Raw genomic sequence first — 21645 nt, 5'->3', positions numbered from 1 at the left:
AATAGTTTAAGTCATAAGCTTACAATTACCAGTCATTCAAATTGAAAATATTTAAGAAATACAAGACACGAAAAATTAGATACTTAATACAATCAAGAGGTCAATACAGCTTCAGAGGTTTCTAACAATCAGGGTAGTCTAAGGTAAGAAACACATACCCACATGGGAATTCCTCTTAAAGCAGAACTTCACTCTCAATTAACAAACTGTTTATAATCCTTATGCTTCTAGTATTAGTAAATCGATAGGAATGTTATATATACTTGTTTTCATTTTTCTTTTTACATTTCTTCAGTTATAACCCAATTTCTAGCCTAGGCAAATGTCATATATCCAAGGAGTCTCCGGAAGTGGAGGAGGGGCTTTCTCGGCTAAGCACACTCCCACCCTCCTGCCTGCATAATTGAGCTAAGGGCAGATGGATTGCAATAAATACTACATGAATTATCTGCCCTTAATCAAGATGGCTACAGCCAGAAATGCTAGGGGGTGTTTTTCATAGTTATTTCTCTGCAAAATAAAGCACAGAGACATGGATGGATTTTGGAGTTTGCTATTAATATAATATAAAATATTTTTTTTGGTCTGTGGTGTTCATATGCTTTAAGGGAAAAGTGTATTTGTGAAATGGAAAATAAGTTTGTTTGTAAGACTACATTTCAAAGAATTGCACAGAATAGGAGAAGAGAGACAGAAAAGAGAAAAAGAAAAAATAGAAATAACAGAAAAGATAATCAAGGAGATGAAAAAGTGGAGTTCCTAAGGAGGCGTGGTTGGGGGTTTGAACAGGGAGGGCCACAGGCATTCAACACAATGTGAGCTGATCGATCCAGTTCCAAGGAAAGAAGGGAGCGATCGAGATTCATTTGGCTATTGTAGTCCAACTGCGGAGTTCTGACTTTAAGAAATTTAGCTTGTGTGCTACTAAGTATTGAGGGAAGATTCTCATGCACCATTGTCCAATATGTTGTTTCAGTTCTCCAATGTTAGTAGTAGTTTGTTTCTAAGCTTAGGCCAATGTTTGCCCAGTTGCTAGGAATGCAAACTCTACCAGCTTCCTCTCACTTCGTAAGACTTGAAAAAGGTCTATGTAAGAGAATTTTCCAGGGATTCAAAGTTCACAACTGTTCTAAGCATATCGTATACATGTATCCAAAGGTGAGTGGCCTTGGGGCAGAGCCACCAAATGTGTTTGAAGGTATCTTGTTCTCTGCAACCTCAGAAAAAGGTCAGGGAGGCACTTAGGTCACATTTGGCTATATGATCTGGTGTCATACCAGCGCAAGAGCACCTTATATGCCTTTTCTTGCACCAGTATATTGAGAGAGCATTTTGAAGTAGCTATCCAAATTTTGTTACAATCCACCTGATTGAGTGTTTCACCTAAAACATGTTCCTGCTTATCCATGTATGGGACATTAGTTGGGCCTATGAAAGGAGTTGATTGGCCAAAACACAGCCGCAGCGCCATTGGCTCCTGCAGCTGTCAGTTAGCCAATCAGGAGAGAGGCGGCAGGGCTAAACCACAGCTCCGTGTCTGAATGGACACACAGAGCTGCAGCTCCGCTCGGGTGCCCCTATAGCAAGCTGCTTGTTGTGGGGGCACTCGACAGGAGGGAGAGGCTGGGTGCAGCAATGAGGAACCAGAGAAAAGGAAGATCCAGGCTGCTCTGTGTAAAACCAACTGCACAGAGAAGGTAAAAAAAAAAAAAAATAAATCAGTAAGGGATATGTATAGGGTGGAAACCACCCCCCAATAGTAGGGTTACTTAGGGCAGCGACCCTTCAAAAAAAAAAAAAAAAAAAAAAAAAACAGTTGTGTATTGTAAATTCTGTGCATTTCTTGCATCTTTAACATGGCATGCTTACAGTGTTTCCAAAGGATAGTTTACACAAACTAGCTACAGTGTCTACAGCAGTGGTGGTCAACCTAGAGAATGTAGGCATTCCTAGGTGCTGCTTCCAACATGTCCGGAGCGGCATACAGTAGACAAACTTATTAAAGCTAGTCTTTTGTTAGTGCTGCTTGATGGGCATCAATTGTCTATACCCATCGTACATGCCCAAAAATAATGTATGCATAAAATTGCATTAACATATCACATTAAGTATAATTTAACTATTTACCAATATACTTCTACACAGGCCTCTGTCAGATGACCCTCAGCAGAAAAAAGCAGAGAGTTGGTTTGCACTGTCAATCTGTGGACTGTTTCTGGAAGCCGCCTGATACCTGCGGAGCAAAATATGGCCACCCGCATCTCCACCATGACTTTCTAAACCTGTCATCTGCACGCTTAAGAGTGTGAATGGCTTACGAATGGAGCTGGGGTTAGTGGGGCTTGCACAGGGTTGTGAGATGGTCTCCAAATTGCTTGCTGCCAGCTCTCCAAGTATTCATAGAGAAAATAAAATAAAGGAAAAAGCGCACGACTGCCCTAGCATAACACCGTTTATTGAGATAAAAGTAAAAACAGTCAATGACACACTCACATGGAACAGATGGACAAGGGCACATGTGAGTGTATCATCTGTTATTACTTTCATCTCAATAAACTGTGTTATGCTAGGGTGGTCGTGCACTCTTTTTCCTTTATTTTGTTTTCTATAGTGATTGTCCACCACCCAGTAGAGAGTTAGGTGAGCTGCAAAGCCCCACTGCCTACAACGTGTGTTATCTCTAAGAGTCACCTGCCTGAAGGGTTTAAATCTAGGATCAGCGCATGAACTGGTAATATGTTCTTTAGTCTCCAAGGATTCATTCACATCCTATACTTACTGCTGGACCACAGCCCTCACCGACAGCTGACAGTTCCAGTGCTAAAGCTTTCCAGAGCCACTGTGCAGTCTGGTGTGCTGGCTGAATTGGAAGTCAGGAACACAGCAGGCCATTTGAAGTGTACTGGACACTTGTTGGGCACCAAGAGTCATGATCAGCCCTCACAATTTCCACTCGCCTGCTAGAATTAGGCGAGTGGAGATAAGTTGATGGCGAGCAGTGCCGGCACAAGCCAGCTATGAAACTGCACATGCTGTCCTGCTGAACTCTGCTTGGGGGGGGGGGGGGGGGGTTAGTATTTGACAGACCAATCGTGCAGCCAGTGATGTTATGGCGCCACTTGCCTCTTACAAAATTACCAAGCACAACTGGAGGGGGCGTAGTCGAGCGCAGCATGAGAGGGAGGATGGAATCAGATCTGCTTCACTGGTGCTGCCATCTCTGGCCACAATAGAGGTGCTGCTCCATCCTTTGTCTCTGCCCGCAGTCTGCCTGACTGCGGTACCCTCTGGTGCAGTCGCAGAGCCAAAAGAATGACACCAAGCAAAACCATAGTGCCGGCTCAGCACTGACAGAGGGGAGACACCACCACGCCGAGCAAAGGGACACAACACAGACAGTGAGTAAACAGGGAAAGATCTGCTAAACCAGACTGACCGTCCCAGTGGCGGCTGGTGAAGTTTTAAGATGGGGGGCGCAAGACCCCGCCCTTCTATTTTGGCCCCTCCCATTTCTCAGAAGCCACACCCCTTATAGACCCCACCCATTTTGTCCCCTGTATTTTGCTTGCGTGAACCAATTCTCCCAATATATCACATATTAAGGGCTCCATCAGTACTAGTATATCCCATAATAGGGAGCAGGGGCCCTATTATGGGATACACTGAGTGGCACAAACCACACAGTACAGGCCCTTTGTACAAACCCCACAGTACAGACCCCCTAGCACAAACCCCACAGTACAGACCCCCTAGCACAAACCCCACAGTACAGACCCCCTAGCACAAACCCCACAGTACAGACCCCCTAGCACAAACCCCACAGTACAGACCCCCTAGCACAAACCCCACAGTACAGACCCCCTAGCACAAACCCCACAGTACAGACCCCCTAGCACAAACCCCACAGTACAGACTCCCTAGCACAAACCCCACAGTACAGACTCCCTAGCACAAACCCCACAGTACAGGCCCCTAGCACAAACCCCACAGTACAGGCCCCTAGCACAAACCCCACAGTACAGGCCCCCTAGCACAGACCCCACAGTACAGACCCCCCTAGCACAAACCCCACAGTACATGCCCCCTTTGAATGTAGTGACCAGCGTACATGCCCCCTTTCAATGTAGTGACCAGTATACAGGCCCCCTTTCAATGTAGTGACCAGCGTACATGCCCCCTTTCAATGTAGTGACCAGCGTACATGCCCCCTTTCAATGTAGTGACCAGCGTACATGCCCCCTTTCAATGTAGTGACCAGCGTACATGCCCCCTTTCAATGTAGTGACCAGCGTACATGCCCCCTTTCAATGTAGTGACCAGCGTACATGCCCCCTTTCAATGTAGTGACCAGTATACAGGCCCCCTTTCAATGTAGTGACCAGCGTACATGCCCCCTTTCAATGTAGTGACCAGTATACAGGCCCCCTTTCAATGTAGTGACCAGCATACATGCCCCCTTTCAATGTAGTGACCAGCGTACATGCCCCCTTTCAATGTAGTGACCAGCGTACATGCCCCCTTTCAATACAGTGACCAGCGTACATGCCCCCTGCAGAGGTATGGCAGCGGGAGAGATGGGATCAGGCAGAGGGATGGTGGTGGGAGAGATGGGATCAGGCAGAGGGATGGAGGTGGGAGAGATGGGATCAGGCAGAGGGATGGAGGTGGGAGAGATGGGATCAGGCAGAGGGATGGAGGTGGGAGAGATTGGATCAGGCGGTGGGCGGGATGAGATCAGGCAGAGGGATGGAGGTGGGAGAGATTGGATCAGGCGGTGGGCGGGATGAGATCAGGCAGAGGGATGGAGGTGAGAGAGATGGGATCAGGCAGAGGGATGGCGGTGGGAGAGATGGGATCAGGCAGAGGGATGGTGGTGGGAGAGATGGGATCAGGCAGAGGGATAGTGGTGGGAGAGATGGGATCAGGCAAAGGGATGGCGGTGGGAGGGATGAGGGCATGAGGCAGAGAGGGATGGCAGTGGGAGGGATGGTCATGGGATGAGGCAGAGCAGAGGGGGATGGCAGTGGAAAGGCTGGATGGTTGGATGATCATGGGATGAGGCAGAGCAGAGGGGGATGGCGGTGGAAAGGCTTGATGGATGGATGGTCATGGGATGAGGCAGAACAGAGGGGGGTGGCGGTGGAAAGGCTGGATGGTTGGATGATCATGGGATGAGGCAGAGCAGAGGGGGATGGCAGTGGAAAGGCTGGATGGATGGAGGATCATGGGATGAGGCAGAGCAGAGGGGGATGGCGGTGGAAAGGCTGGATGGATGGATGGTCATGGGATGAGGCAGAGCAGAGGGGGATGGCAGTGGAAAGGCTGGATGGATGGTCATGGGATGAGGCAGAGCAGAGGGGGATGGCGGTGGAAAGGCTGGATGGATGGATGGTCATGGGATGAGGCAGAACAGAGGGGGATGGCGGTGGAAAGGCTGGATGGTTGGATGATCATGGGATGAGGCAGAGCAGAGGGGGATGGCAGTGGAAAGGCTGGATGGATGGATGGTCATGGGATGAGGCAGAGCAGAGGGGGATGGCGGTGGAAAGGCTGGATGGATGGATGGTCATGGGATGAGGCAGAGCAGAGGGGGACGGCGGTGGAAAGGCTGGATGGATAGTCATGGGATGAGGCAGAGCAGAGGGGGATGGTGGTGGAAAGGATGGATGGATGGTCATGGGATGAGGCAGAGCAGAGGGGGACGGCGGTGGAAAGGCTGGATGGATGGATGGTCATGGGATGAGGCAGAGCAGAGGGGGATGGCGGTGGAAAGGCTGGATGGATGGATGGTCATGGGATGAGGCAGAGCAGAGGGGGGTGGCGGTGAAAAGGCTGGATGGATGGATGGTCATGGGATGAGGCAGAGCAGAGGGGGATGGCGGTGGAAAGGCTGGATGGATGGATGGTCATGGGATGAGGCAGAGCAGAGGGGGACGGCGGTGGAAAGGCTGGATGGATGGATGGTCATGGGATGAGGCAGAGCAGAGGGGGATGGCGGTGGAAAGGCTGGATGGATGGTCATGGCCCATGATGACCATCCATCCAGCCTTTCCACCGCCATCCCCCTCTGCTCTGCCTCATCCCATGACTCATGGGATGAGGCAGAGCAGAGGGGGATGGCGGTGGAAAGGCTGGATGGATGGTCATGGAGGACTGACAGGACAGGAGGACCACGAGGACTCACTTACCGGTGGTGATGTCTTCTTCCAGCAGATGACCTCCGCTCCTCGAGCTGCGGCCTGGTGAGGTGACCGGTCCGGTCGTCTGGATCAGATGCTGGTGGTCTGGTCTCCTCTCCGGTGCCGCCGTCACTCCCGTCCGGTGTCCACCCGACTCCATCGTCCGCGGTCCGGTCCACTGCTGCGAGTGACGTCAGCGGGGTCAGCGTCGGATGTCCTGGATGCTGTGATTGGTCCAGGCTGGACCAATCACAGCCAGGAATCCACGAAGTGGGGGTTTCCAAGGAATCTGCCTTGCGCCCAGGTTACGCCCCCACGCCCCCCAGAAGGCAGCCAATCGGCGCCTCTTCTGGGTGGTAACCCCACCCCCCCCACCCCCTCCACATCGGCCGGCGGCGGCGAACGCAATTTTTTTTTTCAAACTTTATTGCTCGTTTTGCAATCTTTTTTTTTTTTTTCCTTTATTCAGGGGGGGCGGCGCCCTGGCGCCCCCTATGCACCGGCCGCCACTGGACCGCCCTATGTGCCATGTCCGCAGTCTCTGACCATGTTCGCAGCGTCTGACCATCTCTTGTGCCATGTCTATGTAATGCACTTCTTTTCCTTGTAGGCTTACGTTAATATTGTTAAGGTTGTTGTTCATATTTATTTTTGGAACTTAAGTTCTGCATAAAGAAATTTAACAGTGAGAGGAGTAACGAGATAGTTTGCAAGGACGGGTTTAGGGGCGGTATCGGGGGCAGGGTAAGGGTTGGGTGTGGCAACTGGGGGCAAGAAACTCTTAAGGCCTGACTAGTGGCTCAGCACTTGAAATTTTGAGCCCTGGCCATGATGATTTTTTGTGGTCCTCTTTTTCTAAGTTCTAAATGTTTTTCTTTAACCACTTCCATACCGCTGGATGTCATATGACATCCCGGGCTTTGCAGCTGCAGGCATCATTCAGATATTTTTTTTTAGCCGGCAATTCTTTTCACCATAAGAACAATCCTAGCGGCTGTTGAGCTGCTTGATTGATCTTACAGGCGGGCAGGAGGAGACGGCCCTCTCCCTCCCAGGAATCAGCCGGCGGTGGAAGTACACCATAGAGAAAACCGTGGACCAGATGGTCCCCGACAGTCTCTAGGACTCTCGGCGGCTCGGGTGAGACATTAAGATGTCACGCCCGGCCATGGTATATACTGCCGTGATCTCGGCTAGATAGCCCAGATTGTTTTTTTTTTATTATTTCAGGCTTTCCAGTCTGTAGGAGAGATCTGAGGTCTTATTGATCCCCAGATCTCTCCATAAAGAGGACCTGTCATGCACTATTCCTATTACAAGGAATGTTTACATTCCATGAAATACGAATAAAATAAAAAAAATGAAAGGGAAAGTGTAAAAATTAAATTTAAAGTGCCCCTGTCCCCGCACGCAGAAGTGAACACATACGTACGTCGCACCCACATATGTAAACTGCGTTCAATCCACACGTGAGGTATCGACGCGAACATTAGAGTAAGAGCACCAATTCTAGCCCAAGATCCTCTCTAACTCTAAACTGGTAACCTTTGAAACATTTTAAAATGTTGCCTATGGAGATTTTTAAGTAACGAAGTTTGACGCCATTCCACCAGCGTGCGCAATTTTAAAGCGTGACATGTTAGGTATCCATTTACTCTGCGTAACATCATCTTTCACATTATACAAAAAAAATTGGCTAACTGTAGTGTTTTTTTTTTTGTTTTAAATTTATGAAAGTTTTTTTCCCCCCAAAAAAAAAAAAGTGTTTAACAAAATGGCTGCGCAAATACCATGTGGCATAAAAAGTTGCAATGACCGCCATTTTATTCCCCAAGGTCTCTGCTAAAAAAAGACATATATAATGTTTGGGGTTCGGAGTAATTTTCTAGCAAACACAAAATGATGTTTACATGTAGGAGCAGAGTGCCAGAATTGGCCAGGTATAGAAGTGGTTAAACTCCACTGCAAACAGTATGCATAATCCAGGGACGAGCAGTCAGGGCAGACAGAGCTTTGCTTTACTTATATCAGAGCCTCCAGCTCTGTAAGAAAAAGAAAGACCATATTGACATCAACAAATCTCACTCCAAATCTTGTGAGACCAGAAGCCAGAGAAAGCAATACCCTAGATCTCACAGATAAACAGCTATAGGGCTGTAGACATGGGAGCACCTAAGCACCACCAGGTATTAGAAAGTGCACTATTTTTTGGGTATTGCTAAGAGAGGAACAACATGTTTCCTACTAGTACCGCAACCAATTGAGTTCAGTTTCATACACTGCATGAGTGGCAATCTTATACGGAGTGGAAATGTTGGTAATTTAGGAGCATAAATCTACGAATATATACCACATAATGTTTTAGTGTTTGCAAATGCTTCCTCTTGTTTGTCAATCTCACTGTGCTATGGAATTCTTTCATTTAACAAAATCTCCTCGTCATCACCTGTCTTCTTTTGTACTTAAAGCGGAGTTCCACCCGTTTTAGCATTTATTAAAAGTCAGAAGCTACAAAAGGTGTCGGGAGTCTGTTCTTTCCCTCTTCTCCCCGCGGCGTCGGTAGCTCTAATGTGGGAACCCGGCTGTGACAGCTTGTGGCTTCACAGCCGGGAGCGCGCTGTGCATGCGAGAGTCACACTGCGCGTCCTGAGTGGACGGGAAATTACCGATTAGCGAGATTGGCTAGCCAGCACACAATGCGACAACTTTGATGAGCAGCAACTGCTGACAGTGGTCACATGACAGGTGAACGCAGCCAGTCTTGTAAGATCAATCATGGGAAACTATTGCTGTAAATTAAACATGACTGGTGATTTTTTTTTTTTCTCCTTTTATCAGACTAAGGCTCTGTTCACACTAAATCTCACAATTTCCAGTGAAACTTTGGAGTGGGACTTTGATGCAACTTTACACTCTGGCACGCAAGTCACATCAAGAGCAGTGCAGGAATCTTTTCAAAGTCGCATAGATCAGAATCTGTGCCATTGAAATCAATAGGCTGCAACTTGTCATGCTATTGTGTCCAAAGTCACATAACAAGTCGCACTAGTGCAGGGGTAAGCAACCTTTCAGGAGGTTGAGATCTACCTGGACAACATGAAGATATGCAAAGATCCCCAGGAGGTACTAGGTGGCGACCTTTCTAAAAAGAATAAAAAAAAAAAACAGCACACTATCAAGCTCCCAAAAAAAAAAAAATACGTAGTGTTCTGTGCCCCCAAACGCAGTGTCCAATGCCGCTTTTTATCACAGTAGTGTCCTGTACCCCCCAATGCAGTGTCCGCTGCCCCCTTCACATCAACCCCCTCCCCTCACCATAGTGTCCCCTTCCTCCCCTAATAGCAGTATGCTCTGTGCACCCCCCCCAAGTGTCCTCTACAGCCTGAAAGCAGTGTCCTATTCCTCCCCATCCCCCAAAGCAGTGTCCTCTGCGTCCCCCCCCCCCCCCAAGAGTGTCTCCTCTGTCCCCTCCACATCATCATCCCTCCATATACGCAGCACTGTGTAGTAGCACTTCCTACCTGTCAGCATGTGTACAGCAGAGTGGAGATCAGGAGACGACAGTGATGGATGGAAGACGAGAGCAGGAGCTGCCGGAGTCAAGATTTCATAAGCTGGTAATTGGTTGAACCGCCAACCAATTACTGAGTAGCTCCCGATCCTCCCCTCCACCCAGCACTATGTGGTCTCCATTCACCTCTCTGCAGTAAACAAAATGTAAAGCTTGACGGAGACTGGGGGAGGAGGCAGAGCCGTGGTCACAATCCACCTGTCAGCTCCTCGTGGCTGAGCACTCGAGCAGGATCGACGGCTTATGGACCCCTGCACTAGTGTGATGGAACCTAAAAGAGTAATGGGCAAAGTCACAGGTTCTCCGGGTAAAAAATACTCATCAGCTGATGCCTTCCACGCCCTACGGTGCTCTTTTAAAGCCAGTGCTCCTGGGTATAGGGAAACACGAGACCTGCCTCATGGATGCAGTGCTAAGATACAAGCAGCCCATCGCCATACCCAAACTGAGTAAGCTCCAATGCCATCTAATACAGAGTTACCCAGTGTTAGGACTACAAAGGAGCTACAGAGCAGCAGGCTAAGCTTGGGGTGGTGACAGAATTGTTAAATATACTCTGAGATTCTCCATTAACACTTAGAATAAAGCCTGAAATTAGTGGATGTCCTGATTTACATATGTTTTAGAGAATAGGAAATTATGACAACTTAACATTCTATACATAATAAAGCACATTCAATTAGCCTAGAGTCTTAAATTAAAGTAGTTGTAAAGGCTATGCTATTCTATGCAGCCTCCAGCTCCCCAAATATTTACCTGAGCCCCACCTCGATCCAGTGATGTGCATTAGTACCTCGGCCGTCCTGATTGGCTGAGAGACAGCAGCAGCGCCATTGGCTCCCGCTGCTGTCAAAGTCAGTTAACCAATGAGGAGAGAGGAGGAGCAAGGCAAAACTGTGGCTCGTGTCTGAATGAGCACACCGAGCTGCAGCTCAGGTGCCCCCATGGCAAGCGGTTTGTTGTGGGGGCACTCAACAAGAGGGAGGGGCCAGGAGCCCCAATGAGGGACTAGAGAATAGGAGGATCTAGGCTGCAATATGCAAAACCAACTGCACAGAGGAGGCAAGTATGACATTCTGGTTACTTTTAAATTAGTATAAAACATTGGCCCAGCCACATCTGGAGTATTCTGTCCAGTTCTGGTCACCAATCATCAGAAGGGACGTGCTGGAACTGGGGAGAGTCCAAAGAAGGGCAACTAAACTAATTAGGGGATTGGAAGACCTTAATTACGAGGAGCGATTACAAGTGCTTAACTTATTCTCCCTGGAGAAAAGAGAGGGGACATGCTAGCGATTTACAAATACCTCAATGGCGATCCCAGCATAGGAAAAAAAATGATTTAGTCCAAGAACACGTGGCCACACAACGAGATTAGAGGAGAAGCGGTTTAACCTTAAGCTGCGTAGGGGGGTTTTCACTTTCAGGGGGGTTTTCACTGTCAGGGGGGTGAGAATGTGGATACCACAATCGGTGGTATCAGCGCGGAGTATCAATACTTTAATAAGACTCTTGGACATGCATCTCAAAGAACACCATATTTAAGGATATGGGAAATGAATATGGTCACTGACACATACACACACACAGGTTGAACTGGATGGACTGTTGTCTTTATTCAACCTTAACTACTATGTATGTAAAGGGGAAAAAAAAAAAAAAAACAGACTTTAGTTTCACTTTAAGGCTCCATGTACACGGGACGCTGGAAATGGCCGTTTAGGAGCAGTTGGGCGTTTTTTTCAGAAGCCCCTGAACCCATCTACATTTTATCTTATCTGTCCATGTACACCAGGTCGTTTACAGTCATTTGCAGGCAGTTGCGTTCAGGGACTGTTTTTAGAACGCAATTATTTGCGTTCGAACGTGTGTTTCCCGGCGTTTCAAACGCACAAACGCGTCCGAGCGCGTCTGAACGCGTCCAAACGTGATGACCCGCGTTTAGCGTTCGTGTCTTTCCATTTTAAAGGGGAATAATTTTTTTGACCTCTAAGAACGCTTCTAAACGCAAACGCCGCTAAACGCCCGCTAAACGCGGGTACAAACGCGACCGAACGGACGTTTCAAACGTCCTAAAAATTCCAGCATTCAAAGGGACTTTTAACAACGTCCCGTGTACATGGAGCCTTAGGGCTTATTTGCAAGTAGAAAAATTAAATTTTCATTACAAAAAAAACCCCAAAACTTTGTATTGTCTATCTGTAAACAATTGCATTTCTTCAACTGTCATCAGACTTATAGTGTCTACTAAAAGAACAAGTATATAAATTAAGCAAACTTGATATCTCTGCAGTTCCTATACGGATTCAAAATAAATTGAAGGTACGGAACTAGGAGACGTAAAAATAGTCCACAGATTATGGTTATTTACAGGACTGAACCTTAACACACTAATGACTCATCACTCATCTATCTAAGCTATCTAGATTTTTACTAAGTCTTCAGTCTTAGGACATAATCCTCACAAATACTTACTATCGAGACAGCTTTCACAGCGCGAGACAAACACTGGTCAGGAAGTATATTCATTTCATTCCATTAAATAAGTAACTGATCTACAACAAGTTATTGGAAATTAACCCGGTACCTACCTTGGATGATATAATTCTGTTGTCTGCAAATTTCTGGGGAACATAATGGCCATGTTGAGGGAACCGGTTTGCAACATATACCGTCCGTGTTTCACTGTGATTCGGAGGGTCACATCCCTTATAGAATAGAAAATACAATTTTTAGATGTATAAACGGACATGATGAACAGTATCAGCTTTAAAATGGAAGTAATAAGTAAAACACTGTCTGAGTTGTACTTGTAAATTACAATTTATGTGCACAACTATATTTCACACATTGGTTAAAGAGCAAATTAAACAATACAACACCCTAAACTAGAGCCCTATATAAATGAAAAAAAAAAAAAAAACTACATGTTTATGTACCCAGAATCTTTGTCACCATTTTGCTTTAATCCTTGGCTCTACCATTATCATTTAGCAATCCAGAGGAGGATTATAAGAAAGAAGAGTGCAGCAACACTACCTCAGAGTCCTTGGTGTAAAAAGGCCCTTACTATTAAATGGGTCTTAAAGTGCAGATACCCAATAAAGTGCAAACCATATCAATAACCCTTTAAATTTACACCTAATAGTTCTTAGACTGCAATGTGTAAATAGAACAAAAAAAAAAAAAAAAAACACAAAGTTCTGAATTCACACAGATCTTAATCCATATATAGATTAGAAATAAATTAAAGTGGTTCTAAAGCATAAACATTAGTTATCTTAATGCATTCCCTGCATTGAGGTAAAAAATGTTTAGATATCAGTATCGACCCCTCACACTTACCTGAGTCTTCACTGTGCCCGTCTGCAGTGGCACTGTCTTCTCTCCCTGCTCTCACATGCTTTGCTGATGCGGCAGGAACCACTGGCACCCTCTGCTCTCAGATAAATCCTGCAACAAGGAAGTGGGGGCAGGGCCGAGCTGTTTAAAGAGGAAGTAAACCCTCCTCAGGAAGTTGTACCTATAGGTAAGCCTATATTAAGGCTTACCTATAGGTACTGTAAATATCTCCTAAACATGCACCGTTTAGGAGATATTTACCTTTAATGCAGCCAGTGACGTCACTGGCGCATGCGCTCTGAAGGAACGGCAGATCGTGCCGTTCCTTCAGAGCCCCGTGCCGTGACCGTCGGCTCCCGCGCGCGTGCGCGGGAGTGACGTCACCGCGGCTCCGGCCAATCAGATGGCCGGATGCCGCGATCCCGGAAGACGGGCGACTATACATGTCGCCCGTCATACAGGTAAGCGGACGGCACGGCGGGGGCTCGTTCTAAGGTAAGTATTTCATAATGAGCTACTATGCGATGCATACTAGCTCATTATGGGTTTCTCTTTCAGGATGTAAAGAAGAGAAAATTTTTTTTTCTCGGTTTACAACCTCTTTAAGTCAATGGAAACAGGCAGTGCAGCTCGGGATCAAACCCACAGGTGTGCCACCATAGGAAGCCGCTTTTTATGGTGGCACAGAGAGGAGTCTTGAGTGCAGGTGAGGGAAATGACAAGAGCTGTTTTGGGTCTGCTCTTTGCAATTACATTGCACAGAGCAAGTATAACATGTTTGTTATTTAGGAAATCCTTAATCACTTTAAGTCAAAATACATGTAGTTTAGCACCCTATATACTTCTGTTCACCAGCATGAACAATAAATATACTGTATAATTCTGTGCAAGAAAAATATTTAAGTGCAACAGTGCCTCTGTGTAGCCACACAACTTCATAAACAAAGTGAATTATTATCAAAGATCCAAAGTTCACACAACTGTGTTGATGTAATATAATCTGTGAAAGTTTCCTTCCGAAAAAAAACCACACACTTTAGTGTCTCTTCCCCATAAAGGTGCTCACTCACCAGACAATAATAGACACATTAATAATAAAGCTGGCCAAACATAACATTTTCTTATTCAATTTCTTTTAGATTTACCATCAAATATGTAGTGCAAGGGCCTGCCTGATCACATACAAATTGAAAGTGTTTAGGTATGTCCTTATAATATTTGGCTTTGGTAAATCTAAAGGAAAATTGTAAAATAATTGTATAATGTATGGTCAGCCTAACGTTTTGTGGATAATCTCTACGCTCTCCTTGTTATATTCCATGCATTGCTCTCCAGCCTCAGCAAGGGAGAAGGACTGACCTCTTATTTCACTCTACAGTAACTATGGGAAAAACACAGACTATGAGGAAACCTCAGCAATTACTAACATTATAAAGCAACTCAAAAACACACAAGTGTGCATCATGACCAGACTAGCTTGCTCTACTGTGTACTACAGTACTTAAATCAGAAACTATTTATTTGAATCCAGAGGAAGAATCACTGTGGTATTAAATGGGAACCTGCCAGGAGGAGTTGCCCACTGCCATAACCAAAAGTGTTTTGAAAATGCTGACTCCAAAAAACTTTGATCCTTATTTTTCCTTAACTACTAGTAAATCATCAACCCAGAACAAAAACACATAGATATTAGGTGTTCTATCGTGATTTTTAAAAGTATACCATATTGGTGATTGGCAGAATATGGAATGAGTACAAAGCTGAAAGCCCTAGGCCTGCACCCTCAAAAGCAAAATTGGCAAAGAGGAGGATTTAAACTCTTCAGTCAAGGGACTCCACATATAAAAAGTTATGCAGAATAACAGGCGTACTAGCAAAAACAATTAACTTAAAAAAAAAAAAAAAGCCGCATTTGTTAAAAATTAAGTGAACAAACCTCAATAAACATTGATCAAACAGTACAAACATTGTGATAAAATATAAATAGCAAGTAAAATGTAAAAATTCCACATGAAAAAGTAGTAGTGTAGAAATTCTTAAAAAAAATATTTATTCGTGATTTCGACATCGAAAACTGTAAAAGCTCCTTCAGTGACGCCCACCACCTTACTTAACAGGGGCACTTACCAGATCATGTTGGTCTTCTATCGCTAGAGAGGTCAAACTAATAGTAACCCTCAGTGGGAAATGCCGTCCAAAGGTCCCAAACTCCCCCACTTGTCTCCAGGCCAGCTGCATCAATTGCCACGGAACAGGGAATATAGGGAGAGAGACACTCCAATAGTGTAAAATTGCTTAATCTCTTTATTAAAATAGTTTACAATTGCACTTACATTCTGCATGTAGTAATTAGACTTGTTATTTGGGACTAGTGATAAGCCGAACACCCCCCTGCTCGGTTCGCATCAGAACACCGCAAATGGAGGAAAAGTTCATTTGAATAATCAAACTCTGTTGAAGCCTATGGGACTCGAATGTCAAAAATCAAAAGTCCTAATTTTAAAGGCTTAAATGCAAGTTATTGCCCAAAAAAAGTGTATGGGGGTCCGGGTACTGACCTGGGGAACATGTACCAATGCAAAACTTTTTTTTTTTTTTTAAATATCGTTTTTAAAGGAGCAGTGATTTTAATGATGCTTAAAGTGAAATAAAAATGAAAAATTCCTTTAAAAGATTATGCCTGGGGCGGGGTCCCCTTAATGTGCCTGTAAAGTAGCGCATCTGTATGATGTATGTAGCCTGCTGCAGCGATACTGACATTTCTAAAGAAAAAAAAAAAAAGTAATTTAAACTTGCTCGCCGCTGTAATGTATTGTTGGCTCCCCGCAATACAGATAAAAATTTTTAAAAAATGGCGTAGGGTGGGCTCTGCAACTTTACCCTTGTAACATGGATCAAGAAGGGTTGCCAACCAGTAACAACCCCTCTTCTTGATGCCACGAATCCTCTCGTCCTTTCGCAGGCTTTGCAGAATCAGGGAGCCCAGGCAGCGTAAGCTTGAGGAGGCACAAGATTCTGAGTCAAGGATGACATTGTCAGGAGCAACCTCTCCCCAGGCACGTATAACTCCTGGGGTTTCTGGGGAATGCCAACTATCCCTTGAAGACTGCTGTATGTTATCCTCTACATCCATGCTGCCACCCTCCTCCTCCTCTTGCTCCTGTGTGTTTTGTCGCCCCGCAGGAATGACATCTGCATAAAGAGGGCCTTGTGATGAAAAGAAGGCTTCCTCTTCCTCCCGCTGTTCTGCCTCAAGTGCCCTGTCCATGATTCCACAAAGTGTGTGCCCCCAGCATGAAGACTAGAGGGATAGGGTCACTGATGCATGCATCATCCCGGCTCACCATCCTTGTGACCTCCTCAAATGGTGCCAGGACAGTGCATGTATCCTTTATCATCAGCCACTGGTGTGGCAAAAAGAAGCCAAGCTCCCCTGTGCCATATTCACAAAGGGACTCATTGATTGCCCTCTGTTGCATGTGCAGCCGCTGCAGCATTGCCAATGAGTTCCACTAGGTGGGCATGTCACAAATGAGGCGGTTGGTGGGTAGGTTGAATGCCCATTAAATGTCCGATAGCCAAACACTGGCATTGTACGACTGCCAGAAATGGCCACAGACATTTATGGCCTGTTCCACAGGCTTGTCTACAGCTACTCATTCTGTAGCCTCTCCATCATGCATGGAGGAGTCATCCGATTTATTTGGTCATAGTGTCAGTTACATGATGCTGGAGAATGCACAGCAATTTAAATGCTCCCATGTTGTTTCCCAGGTTGAGGTAAGGAATAATGTGAGCCTAGAGAGAGGGGGTAAAAATGACAGACAAGAAACTAGCAGTCATGTTCCCACAGCTGCAGCATACTGCCAAGTTTGCTCTAGTGACGAGGAGGGAGGGGATGACGAGGTCACTGACTGTACTTGGGTGCATGAGAGAATAGAGGAGGAAAGTGAGGAGGAGGCGGCACAACTCCGAGGCAGGATGTGCTCCAGGGTCTGCCTTAAGGGCAGCCACCCTATTGCATCACGCCACAGAGCTCCACAGGTGCGGGGCGCTGCTAACTCCCTGTTGACATCCAAAAGTTAATTGGTGTGGGCTTTTTTCAACACATGTGTAGTAGACCACAGCATTGCTGTTTGCAATCTCTGTCTGAAGCAGATCAAGTGTGGCCAGAACACCAGCCACTTGGGCATCACATGCTTGACAAGATATACGACGACCTGCCATGAAGTCCGTTGGCAACAGCACCTAAAAGACCAACATCATAAAGAAAAGCATACTTCACCTTGCTCTTCATTGGGATCTCTACCCCTACTATACCTTAGGTCTTCTCAAAAACTTGCACTGAGAGGGATGATGGTATAGCAATGAGTGCCACAGATACTTGCACCCAATCTAGTATGAGCCTGTGTGACAGATGATGAGGAGTAGGAGGACGGCTTAGCTATCCACTCCACCAACTTTTCATGTTGTGGCTCAATAACACCACCAGCAGCGGGAAAAAAGGACAAGCGTGTCCCGCCTGCAGAGGATGCACCATGTCCATGGCCACCACTTTTCACTGTGGACACTGAGGCTGTCTGCACTCTCTTAGTGGCCTGTGAGTCTTCCTCTCATTTTGGGCTTTCGGACATGTGGATGTTGGGGTGCTTTTATAACTGATTATTATAGAATGTGTGGAAAGGGAATATGGTGCTTGGGTGCAATACTTTTGTGCTTGGTGCACTATAAACCCGTTTTATTCAATTTTTTTTTTATTAATAAAGAAAACATTAAAGCCAAAAAAAAAGAAAAGCCCTGCCTGAGATGCATAAGAGGGTACAGCAATTATGCCCAAATAATATTGGTGCGCCAACAACAGAAACACCCATGTCTGGAGCAGAAGGAAGAGCGCCTGAGATGCACAAGGGGAGCAGCAGTTATGCCCTTAAGAATATTAGTGCTGCTGCGCAAAAAAAAAAAAAAAATGGATTTTTGTAAAATCTTACCGTAAAATCCTTTTCTCTTAGCTCATTGACAGACGTAGTCCTCGGTGATACACCACCTTCGGGTTATGTTGCCTCCACAGGAGCAGGACTAGACAGGAAATTAAAAAGCTCTGGCCACACCCTAGGGGCAGTCCCAGAGGGTATATCCTCTCTCTCTCTGCCTCAGCAAATCAGTTATGTGAAAAAGCAGTCTTTAGAGATTTTAACCCAACCCAACTCAAAAAAACAGAGGGGCGGGGACTACGTCTGTCAATGAGCTAAGAGAAAAGGATTTTACGGTAAGATTTTACAAAAATCCATTTTTCTCTAGCGCTCATTGACAGACGTAGTCCTCGGTGATACACCACCTTCGGGACGTCCCAGAGCAGTATCACAACTGAGGGGTGGGAAAATGAAATCAAAATCCCAATCTAGAAGGCCCAACCGGTGCCAACTAGAAGTTTACAATGCTCATCCTTAATGATGAGACTCAACAAAAGAGAGAAAAAAATTTCTCTTTTTTTTTTTTTTTTTTTTTTTTTTTTCAAACAGAAAAAAACCCTCGAGGTAGACCACCGGTCTCCTCAAATTGCGGCCTGCAAAACCTTGCGGCCAAATGAGGCATCCGCCGATGCCGTCACATCAATTTTATAGAATTTTGTAAAGGTATGTACCGACGACCAAGTGGCCGCCTTACATACCTGGACCACTGACGCCTGATGGCGAAAGGCCCAGGAAGTACTGAGCGCTCGAGTGGAGTGCGCCCTAACAGGGAACGGAGGACTCTGACCCTTAATAGAATAAGCCTGTACCACCGTTTGTCTAATCCATTTGGCAATGGTCGCGGCAGATGCAGGCAAACCCTTTCTGGGGCCATCCGTGATCACAAAAAGTGAATCCGTCTTACGGAATGATTCCGTAGCTTTCAGGTATACCCTGATTGCCCGAACCACATCTAAGGAATGCAACGCATGTTCCCGATGATGCTTGGGCTGAGGACACAAGGAAGGTAGTACAATATCTTCATTCAGATGAAAATCTGAAACCACCTTAGGAAGAAAAGATGGCTTAGGATGAAGTACTACCTTATCCCTATGAATCACTAGGTATGGGGACTGGCATGATAATGCAGCCAGTTCTGACACCCTGCGAGCAGAAGTAATAGCCACCAAGAAGACCACCTTCTGGGATAAAGTAAGCAAGGGAATCTCCCTGATGTTTTCAAAGGGAGGTTTCTGTAGAACCGACAAAACCAAATTAAGATCCCAGGGCGGTAAGGGCGCGCGGACTGGAGGAGCCAGGTGCCGCACCCCCTGGATGAAATTCCGCACCAAGGATTTGGTAGCTAAAGGTTTCTGAAAGAAGATTGCTAATGCTGAAACTTGACCCTTGATGGTGCTCAAGGCTAGCTTCTGCTCAACCCCTTGTTGCAAAAAGGCCAATATTCGAGACACCGAATAGGTACGTGGAGGAAATCCTAAAGATTCGCACCACGCAATATAAGTCTTCCATGTGTGATAATAGACTTTGCTGGAAGTCGCTTTCCTTGCTTTAATAAGGGTAGGAATGACTGAGGTAGACAAACCTCTGTCCTTCAGTACTTGAGTCTCAATGGCCAGGCCATTAAAACCAGCGACTGTAAAGCACGAAGGTAAATTGGTCCTTGAGACCACAGACACTCCCTGAGACGAGGTTCCCACGGAACGTCTGCGACTAACATGTCCAAGTCGGCCAGGCCGACTTGAGGAGGCCAGCCTAGAATTTCTAGGACCACTGGCGCTGATTGGATCTGAACCAGGCGTCCCTAGAGCTATCTGGCCCCGACCATCCGAGAAAGTCTGGTCGTTTTCTGTTTCCACACATTTATCAGATACCTGATAGTTATCAGGAAAGGTGATCTTTTCTGGTTGAACCTCAGGGACCGAAGTCACCCGACTAGAGGCTACTTGGCCTATCTGGTCAATCAGATCCGATTCCTGTGAGGTATCGGGACTAATCTTAGGAAAAGGTAAAGGAAAAGATCTATTCAGGGAACGGTAACTACCGCTTCCTGTGGTACTTAAATGTTGGAAGGGAAGAATCGCACCGGTAGTAGTGGTTGATGCTCGATCTAATGTCCTGAATACCAGTGAAAACGTCCCCCCAACCTGAAACCGGGTGGGGGCGCACCTTCAGGCTGTGTACTCCTTTACTTCGGGTTTGGCTGGGTTGGTCCTCTGCTTGTCCGACCAGCCCTTCTTGAACCCTCCTGGAGGAGTCTTGCCTTTCCCGGGAGTACCAGCCGGGCGCCCTTTATGGGCGGTAAAGAAAGGTCCTCGCTTGTTGCGAGGTCCCTTAGCTTTTGCTAACCACAGCACACGTCTGAGGATCACTGCTAACTTAGATGCATGCCCTAACAAGGGAGTAGTGTCCAAGGCTGCGTCACAGATAAACCGTAGCCCTTGTATGATCTGTTCCATCAAATCAGATGTCTCCTGGGGAATATCTTTTCCCCTAAGATCTTGGCGTACCATTTTCGCCCATTCCGTAAGTGTCTGGGAAACTAGACCAATAACAATTACTGGTCTAAATGCTGACCCTATCAGAGAAAAGATAGTGCGGGACTCTGCTTCTATCTTTCGATCCACCGGATCCTTAAAGGACGAAGTGTCCTCCACTGGAATAACCGTGGCTTTATTCAGCCTGGAAATAGGCGGATCCACGACTGGTGGTACCGTCCATTTCTTAATGATGGATTCCTCAAACGGATAGCGTCTAGCAATACGCTTAGAAATAGTAAAGGTACGTTTAGAATGCTCCCATTCTCCTTTAATCTGATTACCAAAACATTTAGGTACAGGAAAAGCCTTCGCCGTCTTGATGGGCTTATTAGTCCCAAAAGGCCTCTCTGTTTCAGTTGCCTCTGCCGGTAAAGCCTCAAGTTTTAAGGTTTCTTGCACTGCCACCACTAGTGCGTCCACCAATGCTTCTTCCTGATTATAGCAAGAGAAGAAGCGTCCTCCTCACTGTCTGAGGGGGCTTTACCTGGGATAACAGCCCTTGCAGAGGAACCTGCAACTGCCGTGACCATCTCTGAATCTGAGTCAGAGGTGTCAGATAGTATAGGGGTAGGCGGGGGTCGCTTCCTTGACCCCCGTCCCTGACAGGCCGCCTCCACCCGAGCCACCATAGACTCCAAAATTGCTGTAAATGACTCTATACTCTGTGCACCGGCGGGTCCCGAGGCCCCCTCGAGGGAAACAGGTGGGGGAATATGTGTGGCAGGGTCCATAATAACTCCAGTTACTTCCTGGATAATATAATTCAAAAGTAAAGAAAAAAACTTTTTTTTTTTTTTTTTTTTTTTCTGACCCCCAGCGCCACAAAAAGCCCCTTAGTGTTACCTGCTAGGGATCCCTATCGATCGAGAGAGAGAGATAGACCCCCAGGCTCACCACTTGATGCTCAGAGTTAAACTGCAACAGCTTACAGCGCTGTCTTGACAAACAGGAAGTCTTTTGGCTGGCTGCCCAGGAAAAAAGGAGGCGGCTCCGCCCCTCTGCACGCCTTCCGGCGCCTCCCCCAAGCTCCACGAGGTGTAGGATCA

The 21645-nt window shown here is 46.3% G+C and overlaps 1 protein-coding gene across 4 annotated transcripts in view; it reads right to left on the bottom strand.

Annotated features, from left to right (window-relative positions):
* The window catches only part of ATP11B (ATPase phospholipid transporting 11B (putative)), a 358393-nt gene that overhangs the window by 280406 nt on the left and 56342 nt on the right, over positions 1-21645 (bottom strand). For all 4 annotated transcript variants that reach the window (XM_082249614.1, XM_082249613.1, XM_082249612.1 and 1 more), the window contains exon 2: positions 12342-12458. In XM_082249614.1, the coding sequence (XP_082105740.1) occupies positions 12342-12458 (117 nt within the window). The remainder of the gene's footprint in view (positions 1-12341; positions 12459-21645) is intronic.

The sequence above is a fragment of the Pelophylax lessonae genome (genome assembly GCF_965119305.1).
Source record: "Pelophylax lessonae genome assembly, chromosome: 3".
Lineage (NCBI taxonomy): Eukaryota > Metazoa > Chordata > Amphibia > Anura > Ranidae > Pelophylax > Pelophylax lessonae.
Note: the sequence above shows the minus strand (reverse complement) of the source record. Positions and strands in the feature narration are given on the sequence as shown.